At 54.5% G+C, this 20,059-nt stretch overlaps 2 protein-coding genes across 4 annotated transcripts in view; both read right to left on the bottom strand.

Moving 5' to 3' along the window:
* LOC129842185 (formin-2-like) overlaps positions 1-20,059 on the bottom strand; it is a 448,967-nt gene that overhangs the window by 369,375 nt on the left and 59,533 nt on the right. The window lies entirely within an intron of this gene.
* Positions 2,141-4,251, bottom strand: LOC129842187 (gremlin-2-like). The gene has a single exon (XM_055910620.1). It carries the CDS (start codon positions 3,576-3,578, stop codon positions 3,075-3,077), a length of 504 nt encoding a protein of 167 aa, XP_055766595.1. The 5' UTR covers positions 3,579-4,251; the 3' UTR covers positions 2,141-3,074.

Below are 20,059 nucleotides of genomic sequence, written 5' to 3'. Positions count from 1 at the left end.
CCTCCTATCTACCAGAGTCCCTCTGTGGAACCCCAGGGTAGTCTGTTGATGCAGTAGGTCTACTACTAACCCAGTCTCTCCAACAACCTATCTACCAGAGTCCCTCTGTGGAACCCCAGGGTAGTCTGTTGATGCAGTAGGTCTACTACTAACCCAGTCTCTCCAACCTCCTATCTACCAGAGTCCCTCTGTGGAACCCCAGGGTAGTCTGTTGATGCAGTAGGTCTACTACTAACCCAGTCTCTCCAACAACCTATCTACCAGAGTCCCTCTGTGGAACCCCAGGGTAGTCTGTTGATGCAGTAGGTCTACTACTAACCCAGTCTCTCCAACCTCCTATCTACCAGAGTCCCTCTGTGGAACCCCAGGGTAGTCTGTTGATGCAGTAGGTCTACTACTAACCCAGTCTCTCCAACCTCCTATCTACCAGAGTCCCTCTGTGGAACCCCAGGGTAGTCTGTTGATGCAGTAGGTCTACTACTAACCCAGTCAGTCTCTCCAACAACCTATCTACCAGAGTCCCTCTGTGGAACCCCAGGGTAGTCTGTTGATGCAGTAGGTCTACTACTAACCCAGTCTCTCCAACCTCCTATCTACCAGAGTCCCTCTGTGGAACCCAGGGTAGTCTGTTGATGCAGTAGGTCTTCTACTAACCCAGTCAGTCTCTCCAACCTCCTATCTACCAGAGTCCCTCTGTGGAACCCCAGGGTAGTCTGTTGATGCAGTAGGTCTACTACTAACCCAGTCTCTCCAACAACCTATCTACCAGAGTCCCTCTGTGGAACCCCAGGGTAGTCTGTTGATGCAGTAGGTCTACTACTAACCCAGTCTCTCCAACCTCCTATCTACCAGAGTCCCTCTGTGGAACCCCAGGGTAGTCTGTTGATGCAGTAGGTCTACTACTAACCCAGCCTCTCCAACCTCCTATCTACCAGAGTCCCTCTGTGGAACCCAGGGTAGTCTGTTGATGCAGTAGGTCTTCTACTAACCCAGTCAGTCTCTCCAACCTCCTATCTACCAGAGTCCCTCTGTGGAACCCCAGGGTAGTCTGTTGATGCAGTAGGTCTACTACTAACCCAGTCTCTCCAACAACCTATCTACCAGAGTCCCTCTGTGGAACCCCAGGGTAGTCTGTTGATGCAGTAGGTCTACTACTAACCCAGTCTCTCCAACCTCCTATCTACCAGAGTCCCTCTGTGGAACCCCAGGGTAGTCTGTTGATGCAGTAGGTCTACTACTAACCCAGTCTCTCCAACCTCCTATCTACCAGAGTCCCTCTGTGGAACCCCAGGGTAGTCTGTTGATGCAGTAGGTCTACTACTAACCCAGTCAGTCTCTCCAACAACCTATCTACCAGAGTCCCTCTGTGGAACCCCAGGGTAGTCTGTTGATGCAGTAGGTCTACTACTAACCCAGTCTCTCCAACCTCCTATCTACCAGAGTCCCTCTGTGGAACCCAGGGTAGTCTGTTGATGCAGTAGGTCTTCTACTAACCCAGTCAGTCTCTCCAACCTCCTATCTACCAGAGTCCCTCTGTGGAACCCCAGGGTAGTCTGTTGATGCAGTAGGTCTACTACTAACCCAGTCTCTCCAACAACCTATCTACCAGAGTCCCTCTGTGGAACCCCAGGGTAGTCTGTTGATGCAGTAGGTCTACTACTAACCCAGTCTCTCCAACCTCCTATCTACCAGAGTCCCTCTGTGGAACCCCAGGGTAGTCTGTTGATGCAGTAGGTCTACTACTAACCCAGCCTCTCCAACCTCCTATCTACCAGAGTCCCTCTGTGGAACCCAGGGTAGTCTGTTGATGCAGTAGGTCTTCTACTAACCCAGTCAGTCTCTCCAACCTCCTATCTACCAGAGTTCCTCTGTGGAACCCCAGGGTAGTCTGTTGATGCAGTAGGTCTACAGTCAGTCTCTATCTACCAGAGTCCCTCTGTGGAACCCCAGGGTAGTCTGTTGATGCAGTAGGTCTACTACTAACCCAGTCTCTCCAACCTCCTATCTACCAGAGTTCCTCTGTGGAACCCCAGGGTAGTCTGTTGATGCAGTAGGTCTACAGTCAATCTCTATCTACCAGAGTCCCTCTGTGGAACCCCAGGGTAGGCTGTTGATGCAGTAGGTCTACTACTAACCCAGTCTCTCCAACCTCCTACCAGAGTCCCTCTGTGGAATAGGGTCATATTCATTAGGGCACACATTGGCAACATGTTTTGTAGTTGAACATTAGCATTTTGTATTGGACAAGTCCCTTTTTCTTTCAGTCAGTTTTCTTCCATTTGAATACGACCCCCCTCACCGACAGGCTGAGGAGGAGATCTGTGGTCCAGGTAAGTCTGTTTCTGCAGAGACGGTAGAGGAAGCGAGATGTCTCACTCTGCTTTTTTCCCCCCTGGTTCATATACAGTCAATGAACTAAGTAGACCACACCCAGCTGCTATCGCATTGTTGTCTATGGGAGACACACCTCCTTAACCTTTCTAGCCCAGGGGTTCCGCTAGCAGTCTGGAACTGTGACAAAAAAATAAACTGCCTGAGTGAGACATCTTCATTTATCCACCATCTTTGAACTACAGAATATATATAGTCATGGGTTAATTCGGGCCTGGGGTTGTAGAAATGTCCGTTTGTCTCATGTAGAGGGGGGAGGCAGGTAGCCTAGTGGTTAGAGGGGGGCGGCAGCGTAGCCTAGTGGTTAGAGCGTTGGACTAGTAACCGAAAGGTTGCAAGATCGAATCCCCGAGCCGACAAGGTACAAATCTGTCGTTCTGCCCCTGAACCCTCTGTTCCTAGGCCGTCATTGTAAATAATAATTTGTTCTTAACTGACTTGCCTAGTTAAATAAATAAATAAATGCTTGGTATGATCAACGCAGAGCTGCTCCATAGAAATGTCTGTCATACTCAGTACTTCTAAAGAGAGTGGCCCCTTTCATGTGCCGTCAGTAAAATAAATGTCCTCACCATCTTGTACAAACTGTCTCCTGTGAGGTGAGAGGAATATCTGGACGGTATCTAGGAATTGTCCAAGATGATAAAAAAAAGAGAGAGAGAGATGCAGAAGGGAGACGAGTATCACCGCTTCCCAGAGTCACTGACGGACACCGATATACATCGACACTGTTTGACTCTCTGGATCTTACGGTGCCTGAAGGGCGGCTGGAGGTCGGGACAGTCCAGCTCTACGGTCAGCGTGGTGAACCGCTGCGGTCGGCAGAAAGCACAGGACCGGAAAGACTCTTGCTCCGTCTTAACGTGGCGCGGGATATAGAAGGAGTTACACTGGCCGTAGCAGAACCTGTTGATGACGGTACGACTGAGACAGCCCTCCTCGCTCACAGTCTGACGCAGCGGCTGGGTCTTGCACCAGTCACTCTTCAGGTACTTCCTCTCGGTGACGACCAGAGCTTCCTGGCTGGAGGCAAGGATTTCCTGTTTACGGGTGCGTTTGTCAGAGGTGTTGCCGTTCACCTTGAAGGGGTTGGGGATGGAGCCATGGAGGCGGGTCTTGCGGGCGTCGCCGCCCACCGCACACAGGACGCCTGCAAGCAGGATTGACAGAACAAACTGCCTGTACATCCTGACAGAGAGAGGAGAGGAAAGGAGGGGTTAGAACAAACTACCTGTACATCCTGACAGAGGAGAGGTTAGAACAAACTACCTGTACATCCTGACAGAGAGGAGAGGTTAGAACAAACTACCTGCACATCCTGACAGAGGGGTTAGAACAAACTACCTGTACATCCTGACAGAGGAGAGGTTAGAACAAACTACCTGTACATCCTGACAGAGGAGAGATTAGAACAAACTACCTGTACATCCTGACAAAGGAGATGTTAGAACAAACTACCTGTACATCCTGACAGAGGAGAGGAGAGGTTAGAACAAACTACCTGTACATCCTGACAGGGGAGAGGAGAGGTTAGAACAAACTACCTGTACATCCTGACAGAGGAGAGGTTAGAACAAACTACCTGTACATCCTGACAGAGGAGAGGAGAGGTTAGAACAAACTACCTGCACATCCTGACAGAGGAGAGGAGAGGTTAGAACAAACTACCTGTACATCCTGACAGAGAGGAGAGGTTAGAACAAACTACCTGTACATCCTGACAGAGGAGAGGTTAGAACAAACTACCTGTACATCCTGACAGAGGAGAGGTTAGAACAAACTACCTGCACATCCTGACAGAGGAGAGGTTAGAACAAACTACCTGTACATCCTGACAGAGGAGAGGTTAGAACAAACTTCCTGTACATCCTGACAGAGGAGAGGTTAGAACAAACTACCTGCACATCCTGACAGAGGGGAGGAGGGGTTAGAACAAACTACCTGTACATCCTGACAGAGGGGAGGAGGGGTTAGAACAAACTACCTGTACATCCTGACAGAGGAGAGGTTAGAACAAACTACCTGTACATCCTGACAGAGGAGAGGTTAGAACAAACTACCTGCACATCCTGACAGAGGAGAGGTTAGAACAAACTACCTGTACATCCTGACAGAGGAGAGGTTAGAACAAACTACCTGCACATCCTGACAGAGGAGAGGTTAGAACAAACTACCTGTACATCCTGACAGAGGAGAGGTTAGAACAAACTTCCTGTACATCCTGACAGAGAGGACAGGTTAGAACAAACTACCTGTACATCCTGACAGAGGAGAGGTTAGAACAAACTACCTGCACATCCTGACAGAGGAGAGGTTAGAACAAACTACCTGTACATCCTGACAGAGGAGAGGTTAGAACAAACTTCCTGTACATCCTGACAGAGAGGAGAGGTTAGAACAAACTACCTGTACATCCTGACAGAGAGGAGAGGTTAGAACAAACTACCTGTACATCCTGACAGAGGAGAGGAGAGATTAGAACAAACTACCTGTACATCCTGACAGAGGAGAGGTTAGAACAAACTACCTGTACATCCTGACAGAGGAGAGGTTAGAACAAACTACCTGTACATCCTGACAGAGGAGAGGTTAGAACAAACTTCCTGTACATCCTGACAGAGAGGAGAGGTTAGAACAAACTACCTGTACATCCCGACAGAGGAGAGGTTAGAACAAACTACCTGTACATCCTGACAGAGAGGAGGGGTTAGAACAAACTACCTGTACATCCTGACAGAGGAGAGGTTAGAACAAACTACCTGTACATCCTGACAGAGAGGAGAGGTTAGAACAAACTACCTGTACATCCTGACAGAGGAGAGGTTAGAACAAACTACCTGTACATCCTGACAGAGGAGAGGTTAGAACAAACTACCTGTACATCCTGACAGAGGAGAGGTTAGAACAAACTACCTGTACATCCTGACAGAGGAGAGGATGGGTTAGAACAAACTACCTGTACATCCTGACAGAGGGGAGGAGAGGTTAGAACAAACTACCTGTACATCCTGACAGAGGAGAGGAGAGGTTAGAACAAACTACCTGTACATCCTGACAGAGGAGAGGTTAGAACAAACTACCTGTACATCCTGACAGAGGAGAGGAGGGGTTAGAACAAACTACCTGTACATCCTGACAGAGGAGAGGAGGGGTTAGAACAAACTACCTGTACATCCTGACAGAGGAGGGGTTAGAACAAACTACCTGTACATCCTGACAGAGGAGAGGAGGGGTTAGAATAAACTACCTGTACATCCTGACAGAGGAGAGGTTAGAACCAACTACCTGCACATCCTGACAGAGGAGAGGTTAGAACAAACTACCTGCACATCCTGACAGAGGAGAGGTTAGAACAAACTACCTGTACATCCCGACAGAGGAGAGGTTAGAACAAACTACCTGTACATCCTGACAGAGGAGAGATTAGAACAAACTACCTGTACATCCTGACAGAGGAGAGGTTAGAACAAACTACCTGTACATCCTGACAGAGGAGAGGTCAGAACAAACTACCTGTACATCCTGACAGAGGAGAGGTTAGAACAAACTACCTGTACATCCTGACAGAGGAGAGGTTAGAACAAACTACCTGTACATCCTGACAGAGGAGAGATTAGAACAAACTACCTGTACATCCTGACAGAGGAGAGGTTAGAACAAACTACCTGTACATCCTGACAGAGGAGAGGAGAGATTAGAACAAACTACCTGTACATCCTGACAGAGGAGAGGAGAGGTTAGAACAAACTACCTGTACATCCTGACAGAGGAGAGGTTAGAACAAACTACCTGTACATCCTGACAGAGGAGAGGTTAGAACAAACTACCTGCACATCCTGACAGAGGAGAGGAGGGGTTAGAACAAACTACCTGTACATCCTGACAGAGGAGAGGTTAGAACAAACTACCTGTACATCCTGACAGAGAGGAGAGGTTAGAACTACCTGTACATCCTGACATTCCACTCTTAGTCCACACTTGTTGTTTATGAAGCATGTGACAAATACAATTGTATTCTATTTGACTTTTGACAGGAGCACTATGGGGACACAAGGTGCACTTTGGGATGCTGATTAAACAAATAAAAATAGAAACAGCTTTCTCTACGTGTAGTCGCCTTCCCTCATCCCTCATCTCCCTCCCTCTCTATTTCCCTCCCTCATCTATCTCCCTCCCTCCCTCATCTATCTCCCTCCATCCCTCGCTCCATCCCTCAATCTCTCTCTCTCTCTCTCTCTCTCTCTCTCTCTCTCTCTCTCTCTCTCTCTCTCTCTCTCTCTCTCTCTCTCTCTCTCTCTCTCTCTCTCTCTCTGATTGCAGTACGGGGTCTGATCGTTGGGGTCAGTAAACCCTAGGCTCTTTCCACTGGTTTCACTTAGTTTCCTTCGGGACAGGAAGTGGCAGATTAACTCTAATTTGTCACTTTGTCTCACTCAGCTCGGCAGGATCCACGGCTAGGAATAATGATTAAGTAGGGAGAACTGAGGAGCCACTGTCAGACAGACATCTTTGTAGCACATGTGGCTATAACTTTGAAAATCCATTTTCTAAGAGTTGAAATGGAATTACTCACATACCTCTTTAACGCCTGGCATCTGTCTGTCTCTAAGCTTTCTCGCTCTCTCTCTCTCTCTCGCTCTTGCTCCTCTCTCACTCCTCGCTCTCAGATTTTCTGTTGCACTAAAATAACCAAAAGGTTCTATATATCTGTCAGTGAAGTCAACACTATGAATGAGAATCTGATCTAGGCCTATAAATAGTTTTCTGAGCCATGTGATTCCAAACCGTTCTATTCTGTATTCTGTTTGTAAACTGTCAGGGCTGTTTTCCCTACTGGGCCTGAGTTAAGAGGTCTCTGGTGGCGGACCAAGCCTTGGCTGTTGGCAGGGAAGATGAGAAACGAGAGGTGAAGATGCAGCCTGAGTCTGTCTGTCTGTATTATATGTTAGCCCATCAACTCATATCATCAGTCACTCTGAATCTGATTGTGCTTCAGAGTAATGATGGTGGATGGAGGGAGGGAGTCCTCAGTGGAGTCATGATGGAGGGAGGGAGTCCTCAGTGGAGTCATGATGGAGGGAGGGAGTCCTCAGTGGAGTCATGATGGAGTCCTCAGTGGAGTAATGATAGAGGGAAGGAGTCCTCAGTGGAGGCATGATGGAGGGAGGGAGTCCTCAGTGGAGTAATGATGGAGTCCTCAGTGGAGTAATGATGGAGTCCTCAGTGGAGTAATGATGGAGTCCTCAGTGGAGTAATGATGGAGTCCTCAGTGGAGTAATGATGGAGTCCTCAGTGGAGTAATAATAGAGTCCTCGGTGGAGTAATGATAGAGGGAAGGAGTCCTCAGTGGAGGCATGATGGAGTCCTCAGTGGAGTAATGATGGAGTCCTCAGTGGAGTAATGATAGAGGGAAGTAGTCCTCATTGGAGTAATGATAGAGGGAAGGAGTCCTCAGTGGAGTCATGGAGGGAGGTAGTCCTCAGTGGAGTCATGATGGAGGGAGGGAGTCCTCAGTGGAGTCATGATGGAGTCCTCAGTGGAGTCATGATGGAGGGAGGGAGGGAGGGAGTCCTCAGTGGAGTCATGATGGAGGGAGGGAGTCCTCATTGGAGTAATGATAGAGGGAAGGAGTCCTCAGTGGAGTCATGGAGGGAGGTAGTCCTCAGTGGAGTCATGATGGAGGGAGGGAGTCCTCAGTGGAGTCATGATGGAGTCCTCAGTGGAGTCATGATGGAGGGAGGGAGGGAGGGAGTCCTCAGTGGAGTCATGATGGAGGGAGGGAGTCCTCATTGGAGTAATGATAGAGGGAAGGAGTCCTCAGTGGAGTCATGGAGGGAGGTAGTCCTCAGTGGAGTCATGATGGAGGGAGGGAGTCCTCAGTGGAGTCATGATGGAGTCCTCAGTGGAGTCATGATGGAGGGAGGGAGGGAGGGAGTCCTCAGTGGAGTCATGATGGAGTCCTCAGTGGAGGCATGATGGAGTCCTCAGTGGAGTAATGATGGAGGGATGTAGTCCTCAGTGGAGTCATGATGGAGTCCTCAGTGGAGTCATGATGGAGTCCTCAGTGGAGTAATGATGGAGGGAGGTAGTCCTCAGTGGAGTAATGATGGAGGGAGGGAGTCCTCAGTGGAGTCATGATGGAGGGAGGGAGTCCTCAGTGGAGTCATGATGGAGGGAGGGAGTCCTCAGTGGAGTCATGATGGAGGGAGGGAGTCCTCAGTGGAGTAATGATGGAGGGAGGGAGTCCTCAGTGGAGTCATGATGGAGGGAGGGAGTCCTCAGTGGAGTCATGATGGAGGGAGGGAGTCCTCAGTGGAGTCATGATGGAGGGAGGGAGTCCTCAGTGGAGTCATGATGGAGGGAGGGAGTCCTCAGTGGAGTCATGATGGAGGGAGGGAGTCCTCAGTGGAGTAATGATGGAGGGAGGGAGTCCTCAGTGGAGTCATGATGGAGGGAGGGAGTCCTCAGTGGAGTCATGATGGAGGGAGGGAGTCCTCAGTGGAGTCATGATGGAGGGAGGGAGTCCTCAGTGGAGTCATGATGGAGGGAGGGAGTCCTCAGTGGAGTCATGATGGAGGGAGGGAGTCCTCAGTGGAGTCATGATGGAGGGAGGGAGTCCTCAGTGGAGTCATGATGGAGGGAGGGAGTCCTCAGTGGAGTCATGATGGAGGGAGGGAGTCCTCAGTGGAGTCATGATGGAGGGAGGGAGTCCTCAGCGGAGTCATGATGGAGTCCTCAGTGGAGTCATGATGGAGGGAGTCCTCAGTGGAGTAATGATGGAGGGAGGGAGTCCTCAGTGGAGTCATGATGGAGGGAGGGAGTCCTCAGTGGAGTAATGATGGAGGGAGGGAGTCCTCAGTGGAGTCATGATGGAGGGAGGGAGTCCTCAGTGGAGTCATGATGGAGGGAGGGAGTCCCCAGTGGAGTAATGGAGGGAGGGAGTCCTCAGTGGAGTCATGATGGAGGGAGGGAGTCCTCAGTGGAGTAATGATGGAGGGAGGGAGTCCTCAGTGGAGTCATGATGGAGGGAGGGAGTCCTCAGTGGAGTCATGATGGAGGGAGGGGGTCCTCCGTGGAGTCATGATGGAGTGAGGGAGTCCTCAGTGGAGTCATGATGGAGTGAGGGAGTCCTCAGTGGAAAACTCCTCTATATCTTCTGTCTTCCTCTAAAGTCACTCTCTGGAGTCTTTCTGTCTATGGCTATCCCCTAGGGAATGTTGGGGAAGTAAGTTAGGAAGACCTGAAACCTGCTGAGGTCTTCCTATGTCCACTAACACGTCTTCTGAGGCCTTCCTATGTCCACTATCTTCTGAGGCCTTCCTATGTCCACTATCTTCTGAGGCCTTCCTATGTCCACTATCTTCTGAGGCCTTCCTATGTCCACTATCTTCTGAGGCCTTCCTGTGTCCACTATATTCTGAGGCCTTCCTATGTCCACTATCTTCTGAGGCCTTCCTATGTCCACTATCTTCTGAGGCCTTCCTATGTCCACTATCTTCTGAGGTCTTCCTATGTCCACTATCTTCTGAGGCCTTCCTATGTCCACTATCTTCTGAGGCCTTCCTATGTCCACTATCTTCTGAGGTCTTCCTATGTCCACTATCTTCTGGGGCCTTTGATTTGTAAATGAAGCATGTATTACATTTACACAATGAATCACAATTCTACTAATTCTCCTCATCCCTTTCCGGCAGTCCATTGGCTGAAAACCTCATTACTGATGTGGGGCATTTATAAAGGAACGTGCTATATGTGGTTCTCCACCACAGAGAACAATAGCCTGGAGCTGCTGTGTGGACACGGGCTGCTGGCAACCACAATGCACTTTGACACACACAGACACACACACACACAGACAGACAGACAGACACAGACACAGACACAGACACAGACACAGACACAGACACAGACACAGACACAGACACAGACACAGACACAGACACAGACACAGACACAGACACAGACACAGACACAGACACACACACACACACACACACACACACACACACAGACACAGACACAGACACAGACACAGACACAGACACACACACACAGACACACACACAGACACACACACACACACACACACACACACACACATACACACACAGACACACACAGACACACACACACACACACAGACACACACACAGACAGACAGACAGACAGACAGACAGACAGACAGACAGACAGACAGACAGACAGACAGACAGACAGACAGACAGACAGACAGACAGACAGACAGACAGACAGACAGACAGACAGACAGACAGACAGACAGACAGACAGACAGACAGACAGACAGACAGACAAACAGACACACAAGCCCCGCCCCTTCCTGCTGCTGCTGATAATTGCCACCAGCTGAGAGACAGTCCTTATGTTGCCCGGACTGCTGTTCAGTTTCAGAAGAGGATTCTCAGCTACTTAGTTCAACCCCACATGTGGTCTGTGTTCCAGGTCAAAGGTAGTGCACTATGTAGGGAAAAGGGATCCATTTGGGACACTATAACAACATGCCACAGGCTGAGGCCCACTTGGTCAGCCTGAGATGGTTTCATTCAGAGGTGAATGGGTGGGCTGCTGTGGTTGATATGTGGAGGGGCAATTAGCTGCTGGCTGTGGTGGGGGGGGGGGAGCTGCTGGGGGGGGTGGGGGGGTGGGAGCTGCTGGGGGGGGTGGGATCTGCTGGCTGCGGAAGGGCGTGGGGGTGGGTGCTGCTGGCTTGTGGTGGGGGGTCGGGGTGGGAGCTGCTGGCTTGTTGTTGGGGGTGGGGGTGGGGGTGGGAGCTGGGGTGGGGGTGGGAGCTGCTGGGTGGGGTGGGAGCTGCTGGCTGCTGGGGGGGGTGGGGGTGGGAGCTGCTGGCTGCGGTAGGGCGTGGGGGTGGGAGCTGCTGGCTTGTGGTGGGGGGTTGGGGTGGGAGCTGCTGGCTGTGGTGGGGGTGGGAGCTGGGGTGGGGGTGGGAGCTGCTGGCTGGGGTGGGGGGTGGGGGTGGGAGCTACTGGCTGTGGTGGGGGTGGGAGCTGCTGGCTATGGTGGGGGGGAGCTGCTGGCTGTGGTGGGGGGTGGGGGTGGGAGCTACTGGCTGTGGTGGGGGTGGGAGCTGCTGGCTGTGGTGGGGGGGGGAGCTGCTGGCTGTGGTGGGGGGTGGATGTGGGAGCTGCTGGCTGCGGTGGGGGTGGGAGTTGCTGGCTGGGGTGGGGGTGGGAGCTACTGGCTGTGGTGGGTGGGGAGCTACTGGGTGTGGTGGGTGGGGAGCTGCTGGCTGTGGTGGGGGGTGGGGGTGGGAGCTACTGGCTGGGGTGGGGGTGGGAGCTGCTGGCTGTGGTGGGGGGTGGGGGTGGGAGCTGCTGGCTGGGGTGGGAGCTACTGGGTGGGGGGTGGAGGTGGGAGCTGCTGGCTGTGGTGGAGGGTTGAGGTGGGAGCTGCTGGCTGTGGTGGGGGGTGGGAGCTACTGGCTGTGGTGGGGGGTGGAGGTGGGAGCTGCTGGCTGTGGTGGGGGGTGGGAGCTACTGGCTGTGGTGGAGGGTGGGGGTGGGAGCTGCTGGCTGTGGTGGGGGGTGGGAGCTACTGGCTGTGGTGGGGGGTGGAGGTGGGAGCTACTGGCTGTGGTGGGGGGTGGAGGTGGGAGCTGCTGGCTGTGGTGGGGGGTGGGAGCTACTGGCTGTGGTGGGGGGTGGAGGTGGGAGCTGCTGGCTGTGGTGGGGGGTGGGAGCTACTGGCTGTGGTGGGGGGTGGAGGTGGGAGCTGCTGGCTGTGGTGGGGGGTGGAGGTGGGAGCTGCTGGCTGTGGTGGGGGGTGGGAGCTACTGGCTGTGGTGGGGGGAGCTGCTCGTGTGGGATTTCACAGGGCAAAACAGAAAACAGTCCAGGTGTCTGTGTTGTCAGCCAACCACAGTCAGCCAACCACAGTCAGCCAACCACAGCCCCAGTCAGCCAACCACAGCCCCAGTCAGCCAACCACAGCCCCAGTCAGCCAACCACAGCCCCAGTCAGCCAACCACAGCCCAAGTCAGCCAACCACAGCTCCAGCACCGATCAGGGGCACCACAGGCCCGGCCCATTAGGGGAAGCCAGTACCAGCTGTGAGCTCCCTGCGCTGGGCTGGTCAGACCTGCCCTCCTCAAGGTGTCTTTCAGAGGTTTATCTCCCTGGGTAAACTAACCAACAGCATGGAAAGACTAACACTTGGTTACTGTAGGATGGTTCACCTATTAACACTGTAGCCATGGTTACTGTAGGATGGTTCACCTAATAACACTGTAGCCATGGTTACTGTAGGATGGTTCACCTAATAACACTGTAGCCAGGGTTACTGTAGGATGGTTCACCTAATAACACTGTAGCCATGGTTACTGTAGGATGGTTCACCTAATAACACTGTAGCCATGGTTACTGTAGGATGGTTCACCTAATAACACTGTAGCCATGGTTACTGTAGGTTGGTTCACCTAATAACACTGTAGCCATGGTTACTGTAGGTTGGTTCACCTAATAACACTGTAGCCATGGTTACTGTAGGATGGTTCACCTAATAACACTGTAGCCATGGTTACTGTAGGATGGTTCACCTAATAACACTGTAGCCAGGGTTACTGTAGGATGGTTCACCTAATAACACTGTAGCCATGGTTACTGTAGGGTGGTTCACCTAATAACACTGTAGCCATGGCTACTGTAGGATGGTTCACCTAATAACACTGTAGCCATGGTTACTGTAGGATGGTTCACCTAATAACACTGTAGCCATGGTTACTGTAGGATGGTTCACCTAATAACACTGTAGCCATGGTTACTGTAGGATGGTTCACCTAATAACACTGTAGCCATGGTTACTGTAGGATGGTTCACCTAATAACACTGTAGCCAGGGTTACTGTAGGATGGTTCACCTAATAACACTGTAGCCATGGTTACTGTAGGGTGGTTCACCTAATAACACTGTAGCCATGGCTACTGTAGGATGGTTCACCTAATAACACTGTAGCCATGGCTACTGTAGGATGGTTCACCTAATAACACTGTAGCCATGGCTACTGTAGGATGGTTCACCTAATAACACTGTAGCCATGGTTACTGTAGGATGGTTAACCTAATAACACTGTATCCATGGTTACTGTAGGATGGTTCACCTAATAACACTGTAGCCATGGTTACTGTAGGATGGTTCACCTAATAACACTGTAGCCATGGTTACTATAGGTTGGTTCACCTAATAACACTGTAGCCATGGTTACTGTAGGTTGGTTCACCTAATAACACTGTAGCCATGGTTACTGTAGGATGGTTCACCTAATAACACTGTAGCCATGGTTACTGTAGGTTGGTTCACCTAATAACACTGTAGCCATGGTTACTGTAGGGTGGTTCACCTAATAACACTGTAGCCATGGTTACTGTAGGTTGGTTCATCTAATAACACTGTAGCCAAGGCTACTGTAGGATGGTTCACCTAATAACACTGTAGCCATGGTTACTGTAGTATGGTTCACCTAACAACCACAGAATCATACTCTGTACCACTTCTCTCAGTTTGAAGCCAATAAGTTATCTGAGATCAGTGTGTGAAGAACAATAATGAGATGGTGGACACAGAAAGACCCAAACATCTCTTCTCTCCATCCCTGCCTCTCCATCCCTGCCTCCCTCCATCCCTGCCTCTCTCCATCCCTGCCTCCCTCCATCCCTGCCTCCCTCCATCCCTGCCTCTCTCCATCCCTGCCTCTCTCCATCCCTGCCTCCCTCCATCCCTGCCTCCCTCCATCCCTGCCTCCCTCCATCCCTGCCTCCCTCCATCCCTGCCTCTCTCCATCCCTGCCTCCCTCCATCCCTGCCTCCCTCCATCCCTGCCTCTCTCCATCCCTGCCTCTCTCCATCCCTGCCTCCCTCCATCCCTGCCTCCCTCCATCCCTGCCTCTCTCCATCCCTGCCTCTCTCCATCCCTGCCTCCCTCCATCCCTGCCTCCCTCCATCCCTGCCTCCCTCCATCCCTGCCTCCCTCCATCCCTGCCTCTCTCCATCCCTGCCTCCCTCCATCCCTGCCTCCCTCCATCCCTGCCTCCCTCCATCCCTGTCTCCCTCCATCCCTGCCTCCCTCCATCCCTGCCTCTCTCCATCCCTGTCTCCCTCCATCCCCGTCTCCCTCCATCCCCGTCTCCCTCCATCCCTGTCTCCCTCCATCCCCGTCTCCCTCCATCCCCGTCTCCCTCCATCCCCGCCTCCCTCCATCCCTGCCTCCCTCCATCCCTGCCTCCCTCCATCCCTGCCTCTCTCCATCCCTGCCTCCCTCCATCCCTGCCTCCCTCCATCCCTGCCTCCCTCCATCCCTGCCTCCCTCCATCCCTGCCTCCCTCCATCCCTGCCTCCCTCCATCCCTGCCTCCCTCCATCCCTGCCTCCCTCCATCCCTGCCTCTCTCCATCCCTGCCTCCTCCATCCCTGCCTCCATCCCTGCCTCCCTCTCTCCATCCCTGCCTCCCTCCATCCCTGCCTCTCTCCATCCCTGCCTCCCTCCATCCCTGCCTCCCTCCATCCCTGCCTCCCTCCATCCCTGCCTCCCTCCATCCCTGCCTCCCTCCATCCCTGCCTCCCTCCATCCCTCCCTCCATCCATCCCTGCCTCTCTCCATCCCTGCCTCTCCATCCCTGCCTCTCCATCCCTGCCTCTCCATCCCTGCCTCTCTCCATCCCTGCCTCCCTCCATCCCTCCCTCTCTCCATCCCTCCCTCTCTCCATCCCTCCCTCTCTCCATCCCTGCCTCCCTCCATCCCTGCCTCTCTCCATCCCTGCCTCCCTCCATCCCTGCCTCCCTCCATCCCTGCCTCCCTCCATCCCTGCCTCCCTCCATCCCTGCCTCTCTCCATCCCTGCCTCTCTCCATCCCTGCCTCTCTCCATCCCTGCCTCTCTCCATCCCTGCCTCTCTCCATCCCTGCCTCTCTCCATCCCTGCCTCCCTCCATCCCTGCCTCTCTCCATCCCTGCCTCCCTCCATCCCTGCCTCCCTCCATCCCTGCCTCTCTCCATCCCTGCCTCTCTCCATCCCTGCCTCCCTCCATCCCTGCCTCCCTCCATCCCTGCCTCTCTCCATCCCTGCCTCTCTCCATCCCTGCCTCTCTCCATCCCTGCCTCCCTCCATCCCTGCCTCCCTCCATCCCTGCCTCCCTCCATCCCTGCCTCCCTCCATCCCTGCCTCTCTCCATCCCTGCCTCTCTCCATCCCTGCCTCCCTCCATCCCTGCCTCCCTCCATCCCTGCCTCCCTCCATCCCTGCCTCTCTCCATCCCTGCCTCCCTCCATCCCTGCCTCCCTCCATCCCTGCCTCCCTCCATCCCTGCCTCTCTCCATCCCTGCCTCCCTCCATCCCTGCCTCTCTCCATCCCTGCCTCCCTCCATCCCTGCCTCCCTCCATCCCTGCCTCTCTCCATCCCTGCCTCCCTCCATCCCTGCCTCCCTCCATCCCTGCCTCCCTCCATCCCTGCCTCTCTCCATCCCTGCCTCCCTCCATCCCTGCCTCCCTCCATCCCTGCCTCTCTCCATCCCTGCCTCCCTCCATCCCTGCCTCTCTCCATCCCTGCCTCTCTCCATCCCTGCCTCTCTCCATCCCTGCCTCTCTCCATCCCTGCCTCCCTCCATCCCTGTCTCCCTCCATCCCTGCCTCTCTCCATCCCTGCCTCTCTCCATCCCTGCCTCCCTCCATCCCTGCCTCCCTCCATCCCTGCCTCCCTCCATCCCTGCCTCTCTCCATCCCTGCCTCCCTCCATCCCTGCCTCTCTCCATCCCTGCCTCCCTCCATCCCTGCCTCTCTCCATCCCTGCCCCTCTCCATCCCTGCCTCTCTCCATCCCTGCCTCTCTCCATCCCTGCCTCCCTCCATCCCTGCCTCCCTCCATCCCTGCCTCTCTCCATCCCTGCCTCCCTCCATCCCTGCCTCCCTCCATCCCTGCCTCTCTCCATCCCTGCCTCTCTCCATCCCTGCCTCCCTCCATCCCTGCCTCCCTCCATCCCTGCCTCTCTCCATCCCTGCCTCCCTCCATCCCTGCCTCCCTCCATCCCTGCCTCTCTCCATCCCTGCCTCCCTCCATCCCTGCCTCCCTCCATCCCTGCCTCTCCATCCCTGCCTCTCTCCATCCCTGCCTCCCTCCATCCCTGCCTCTCTCCATCCCTGCCTCTCCATCCCTGCCTCTCCATCCCTGCCTCTCTCCATCCCTGCCTCCCTCCATCCCTGCCTCTCTCCATCCCTGCCTCTCCATCCCTGCCTCTCCATCCCTGCCTCTCCATCCCTGCCTCCCTCCATCCCTGCCTCTCCATCCCTGCCTCTCCATCCCTGCCTCTCTCCATCCCTGCCTCCCTCCATCCCTGCCTCTCTCCATCCCTGCCTCCCTCCATCCCTGCCTCTCTCCATCCCTGCCTCCCTCCATCCCTGCCTCCCTCCATCCCTGCCTCTCTCCATCCCTGCCTCCCTCCATCCCTGCCTCTCTCCATCCCTGCCTCTCTCCATCCCTGCCTCCCTCCATCCCTGCCTCCCTCCATCCCTGCCTCTCTCCATCCCTGCCTCCCTCCATCCCTGCCTCTCTCCATCCCTGCCTCTCCATCCCTGCCTCTCCATCCCTGCCTCTCTCCATCCCTGCCTCCCTCCATCCCTGCCTCCCTCCATCCCTGCCTCCCTCCATCCCTGCCTCTCTCCATCCCTGCCTCTCTCCATCCCTGCCTCCCTCCATCCCTGCCTCCCTCCATCCCTGCCTCCCTCCATCCCTGCCTCCCTCCATCCCTGCCTCCCTCCATCCCTGCCTCTCTCCATCCCTGCCTCTCTCCATCCCTGCCTCCCTCCATCCCTGCCTCTCTCCATCCCTGCCTCTCCATCCCTGCCTCCCTCCATCCCTGCCTCTCTCCATCCCTGCCTCCCTCCATCCCTGCCTCTCTCCATCCCTGCCCCTCCATCCCTGCCTCCCTCCATCCCTGCCTCTCTCCATCCCTGCCTCTCCATCCCTGCCTCTCTCCATCCCTGCCTCTCCATCCCTGCCTCCCTCCATCCCTGCCTCTCTCCATCCCTGCCTCTCCATCCCTGCCTCCCTCCATCCCTGCCTCCCTCCATCCCTGCCTCTCTCCATCCCTGCCTCCCTCCATCCCTGCCTCTCTCCATCCCTGCCCCTCCATCCCTGCCTCCCTCCATCCCTGCCTCTCTCCATCCCTGCCTCTCTCCATCCCTGCCTCCCTCCATCCCTGCCTCCCTCCATCCCTGCCTCCCTCCATCCCTGCCTCTCTCCATCCCTGCCTCCCTCCATCCCTGCCTCTCTCCATCCCTGCCTCTCTCCATCCCTGCCTCTCTCCATCCCTGCCTCTCCATCCCTGCCTCCCTCCATCCCTGCCTCTCTCCATCCCTGCCTCTCTCCATCCCTGCCTCCCTCCATCCCTGCCTCCCTCCATCCCTGCCTCCCTCCATCCCTGCCTCCCTCCATCCCTGCCTCTCTCCATCCCTGCCTCTCCATCCCTGCCTCTCTCCATCCCTGCCTCCCTCCATCCCTGCCTCCCTCCATCCCTGCCTCTCTCCATCCCTGCCTCTCTCCATCCCTGCCTCTCCATCCCTGCCTCTCCATCCCTGCCTCTCTCCATCCCTGCCTCCCTCCATCCCTGCCTCCCTCCATCCCTGCCTCTCTCCATCCCTGCCTCCCTCCATCCCTGCCTCCCTCCATCCCTGCCTCTCTCCATCCCTGCCTCCCTCCATCCCTGCCTCCCTCCATCCCTGCCTCTCTCCATCCCTGCCTCCCTCCATCCCTGCCTCCCTCCATCCCTGCCTCCCTCCATCCCTGCCTCTCTCCATCCCTGCCTCCCTCCATCCCTGCCTCTCTCCATCCCTGCCTCCCTCCATCCCTGCCTCCCTCCATCCCTGCCTCTCTCCATCCCTGCCTCTCTCCATCCCTGCCTCCCTCCATCCCTGCCTCTCTCCATCCCTGCCTCTCTCCATCCCTGCCTCCCTCCATCCCTGCCTCCCTCCATCCCTGCCTCCCTCCATCCCTGCCTCCCTCCCTCCCTGCCTCCCTCCATCCCTGCCTCCCTCCATCCCTGCCTCTCCATCCCTGCCTCTCTCCATCCCTGCCTCCCTCCATCCCTGCCTCCCTCCATCCCTGCCTCCCTCCATCCCTGCCTCTCCATCCCTGCCTCTCTCCATCCCTGCCTCCCTCCATCCCTGCCTCCCTCCATCCCTGCCTCCCTCCATCCCTGCCTCTCTCCATCCCTGCCTCTCTCCATCCCTGCCTCCCTCCATCCCTGCCTCCCTCCATCCCTGCCTCCCTCCATCCCTGCCTCCCTCCATCCCTGCCTCTCTCCATCCCTGCCTCTCTCCATCCCTGCCTCCCTCCCTCCATCCCTGCCTCTCCATCCCTGCCTCCCTCCATCCCTGCCTCCCTCCATCCCTGCCTCTCTCCATCCCTGCCTCCCTCCATCCCTGCCTCCCTCCATCCCTGCCTCTCTCCATCCCTGCCTCTCCATCCCTGCCTCTCCATCCCTGCCTCTCTCCATCCCTGCCTCCCTCCATCCCTGCCTCTCTCCATCCCTGCCTCTCTCCATCCCTGCCTCCCTCCATCCCTGCCTCCCTCCATCCCTGCCTCCCTCCATCCCTGCCTCCCTCCATCCCTGCCTCCCTCCATCCCTGCCTCTCTCCATCCCTGCCTGCCTCTCTCCCTCCATCCCTGCCTCCCAGCCTCTTCTCACTGTCTCCCTCCGTGCCTCCCTGTCTCTCTTCCCTCCCAGCCTTTCTTCTCTCCCCTCGCTGCCTCTCTTCCCTGCCTCTCTTCCCTCCCCTCCCAGCCTCTCTTCCCTCCCCTCCCAGCCTCTCTTCCCTCCCCTCCCAGACTGTCTTAGGTCTGTCTTTATGTCGTGTTGTGGTGTCTCTCTTCTGCCATGTTATGTTGTTGTCTTAGGTCTGTCTTTATGTCGTGTTGTGGTGTCTCTCTTCTGCCATGTTATGTTGTTGTCTTAGGTCTGTCTTTATGTCATGTTGTGGTGTCTCTCTTCTGCCATGTTATGTTGTTGTCTTAGGTCTGTCTTTATGTCGTGTTGTGTTGTCTCTCTTCTGCCATGTTATGTTGTTGTCTTAGGTCTGTCTTTATGTCGTGTTGTGTTGTCTCTCTTCTGCCATGTTATGTTGTTGTCTTAGGTCTGTCTTTATGTCGTGTTGTGGTGTCTCTCTTCTGCCATGTTATGTTGTTGTCTTAGGTCTGTCTTTATGTCGTGTTGTGTTGTCTCTCTTCTGCCATGTTATGTTGTTGTCTTAGGTCTGTCTTTATGTCGTGTTGTGTTGTCTCTCTTCTGCCATGTTATGTTGTTGTCTTAGGTCTGTCTTTATGTCGTGTTGTGTTGTCTCTCTTCTGCCATGTTATGTTGTTGTCTTAGGTCTGTCTTTATGTCATGTTGTGGTGTCTCTCTTCTGCCATGTTATGTTGTTGTCTTAGGTCTGTCTTTATGTCGTGTTGTGTTGTCTCTCTTCTGCCATGATATGTTGTTGTCTTAGGTCTGTCTTTCCGTCGTGTTGTGGTGTCTTTCTTGTTGGGATGTGTGTTTTGTCCTATATTTTTAATTTTTAATCCCAGCCCTCATTCCCGCAGTAGGCCTTTTTTCCTTTTGGTAGGCCGTGATTGAAAAATAAGAATTTGTTCTGAACTGACTTGTTAAATAAAGG

This window comes from Salvelinus fontinalis, unplaced genomic scaffold (assembly GCF_029448725.1).
Source record: "Salvelinus fontinalis isolate EN_2023a unplaced genomic scaffold, ASM2944872v1 scaffold_0022, whole genome shotgun sequence".
NCBI classification, from domain to species: Eukaryota; Metazoa; Chordata; class Actinopteri; order Salmoniformes; family Salmonidae; genus Salvelinus; species Salvelinus fontinalis.
Note: the sequence above shows the minus strand (reverse complement) of the source record. Positions and strands in the feature narration are given on the sequence as shown.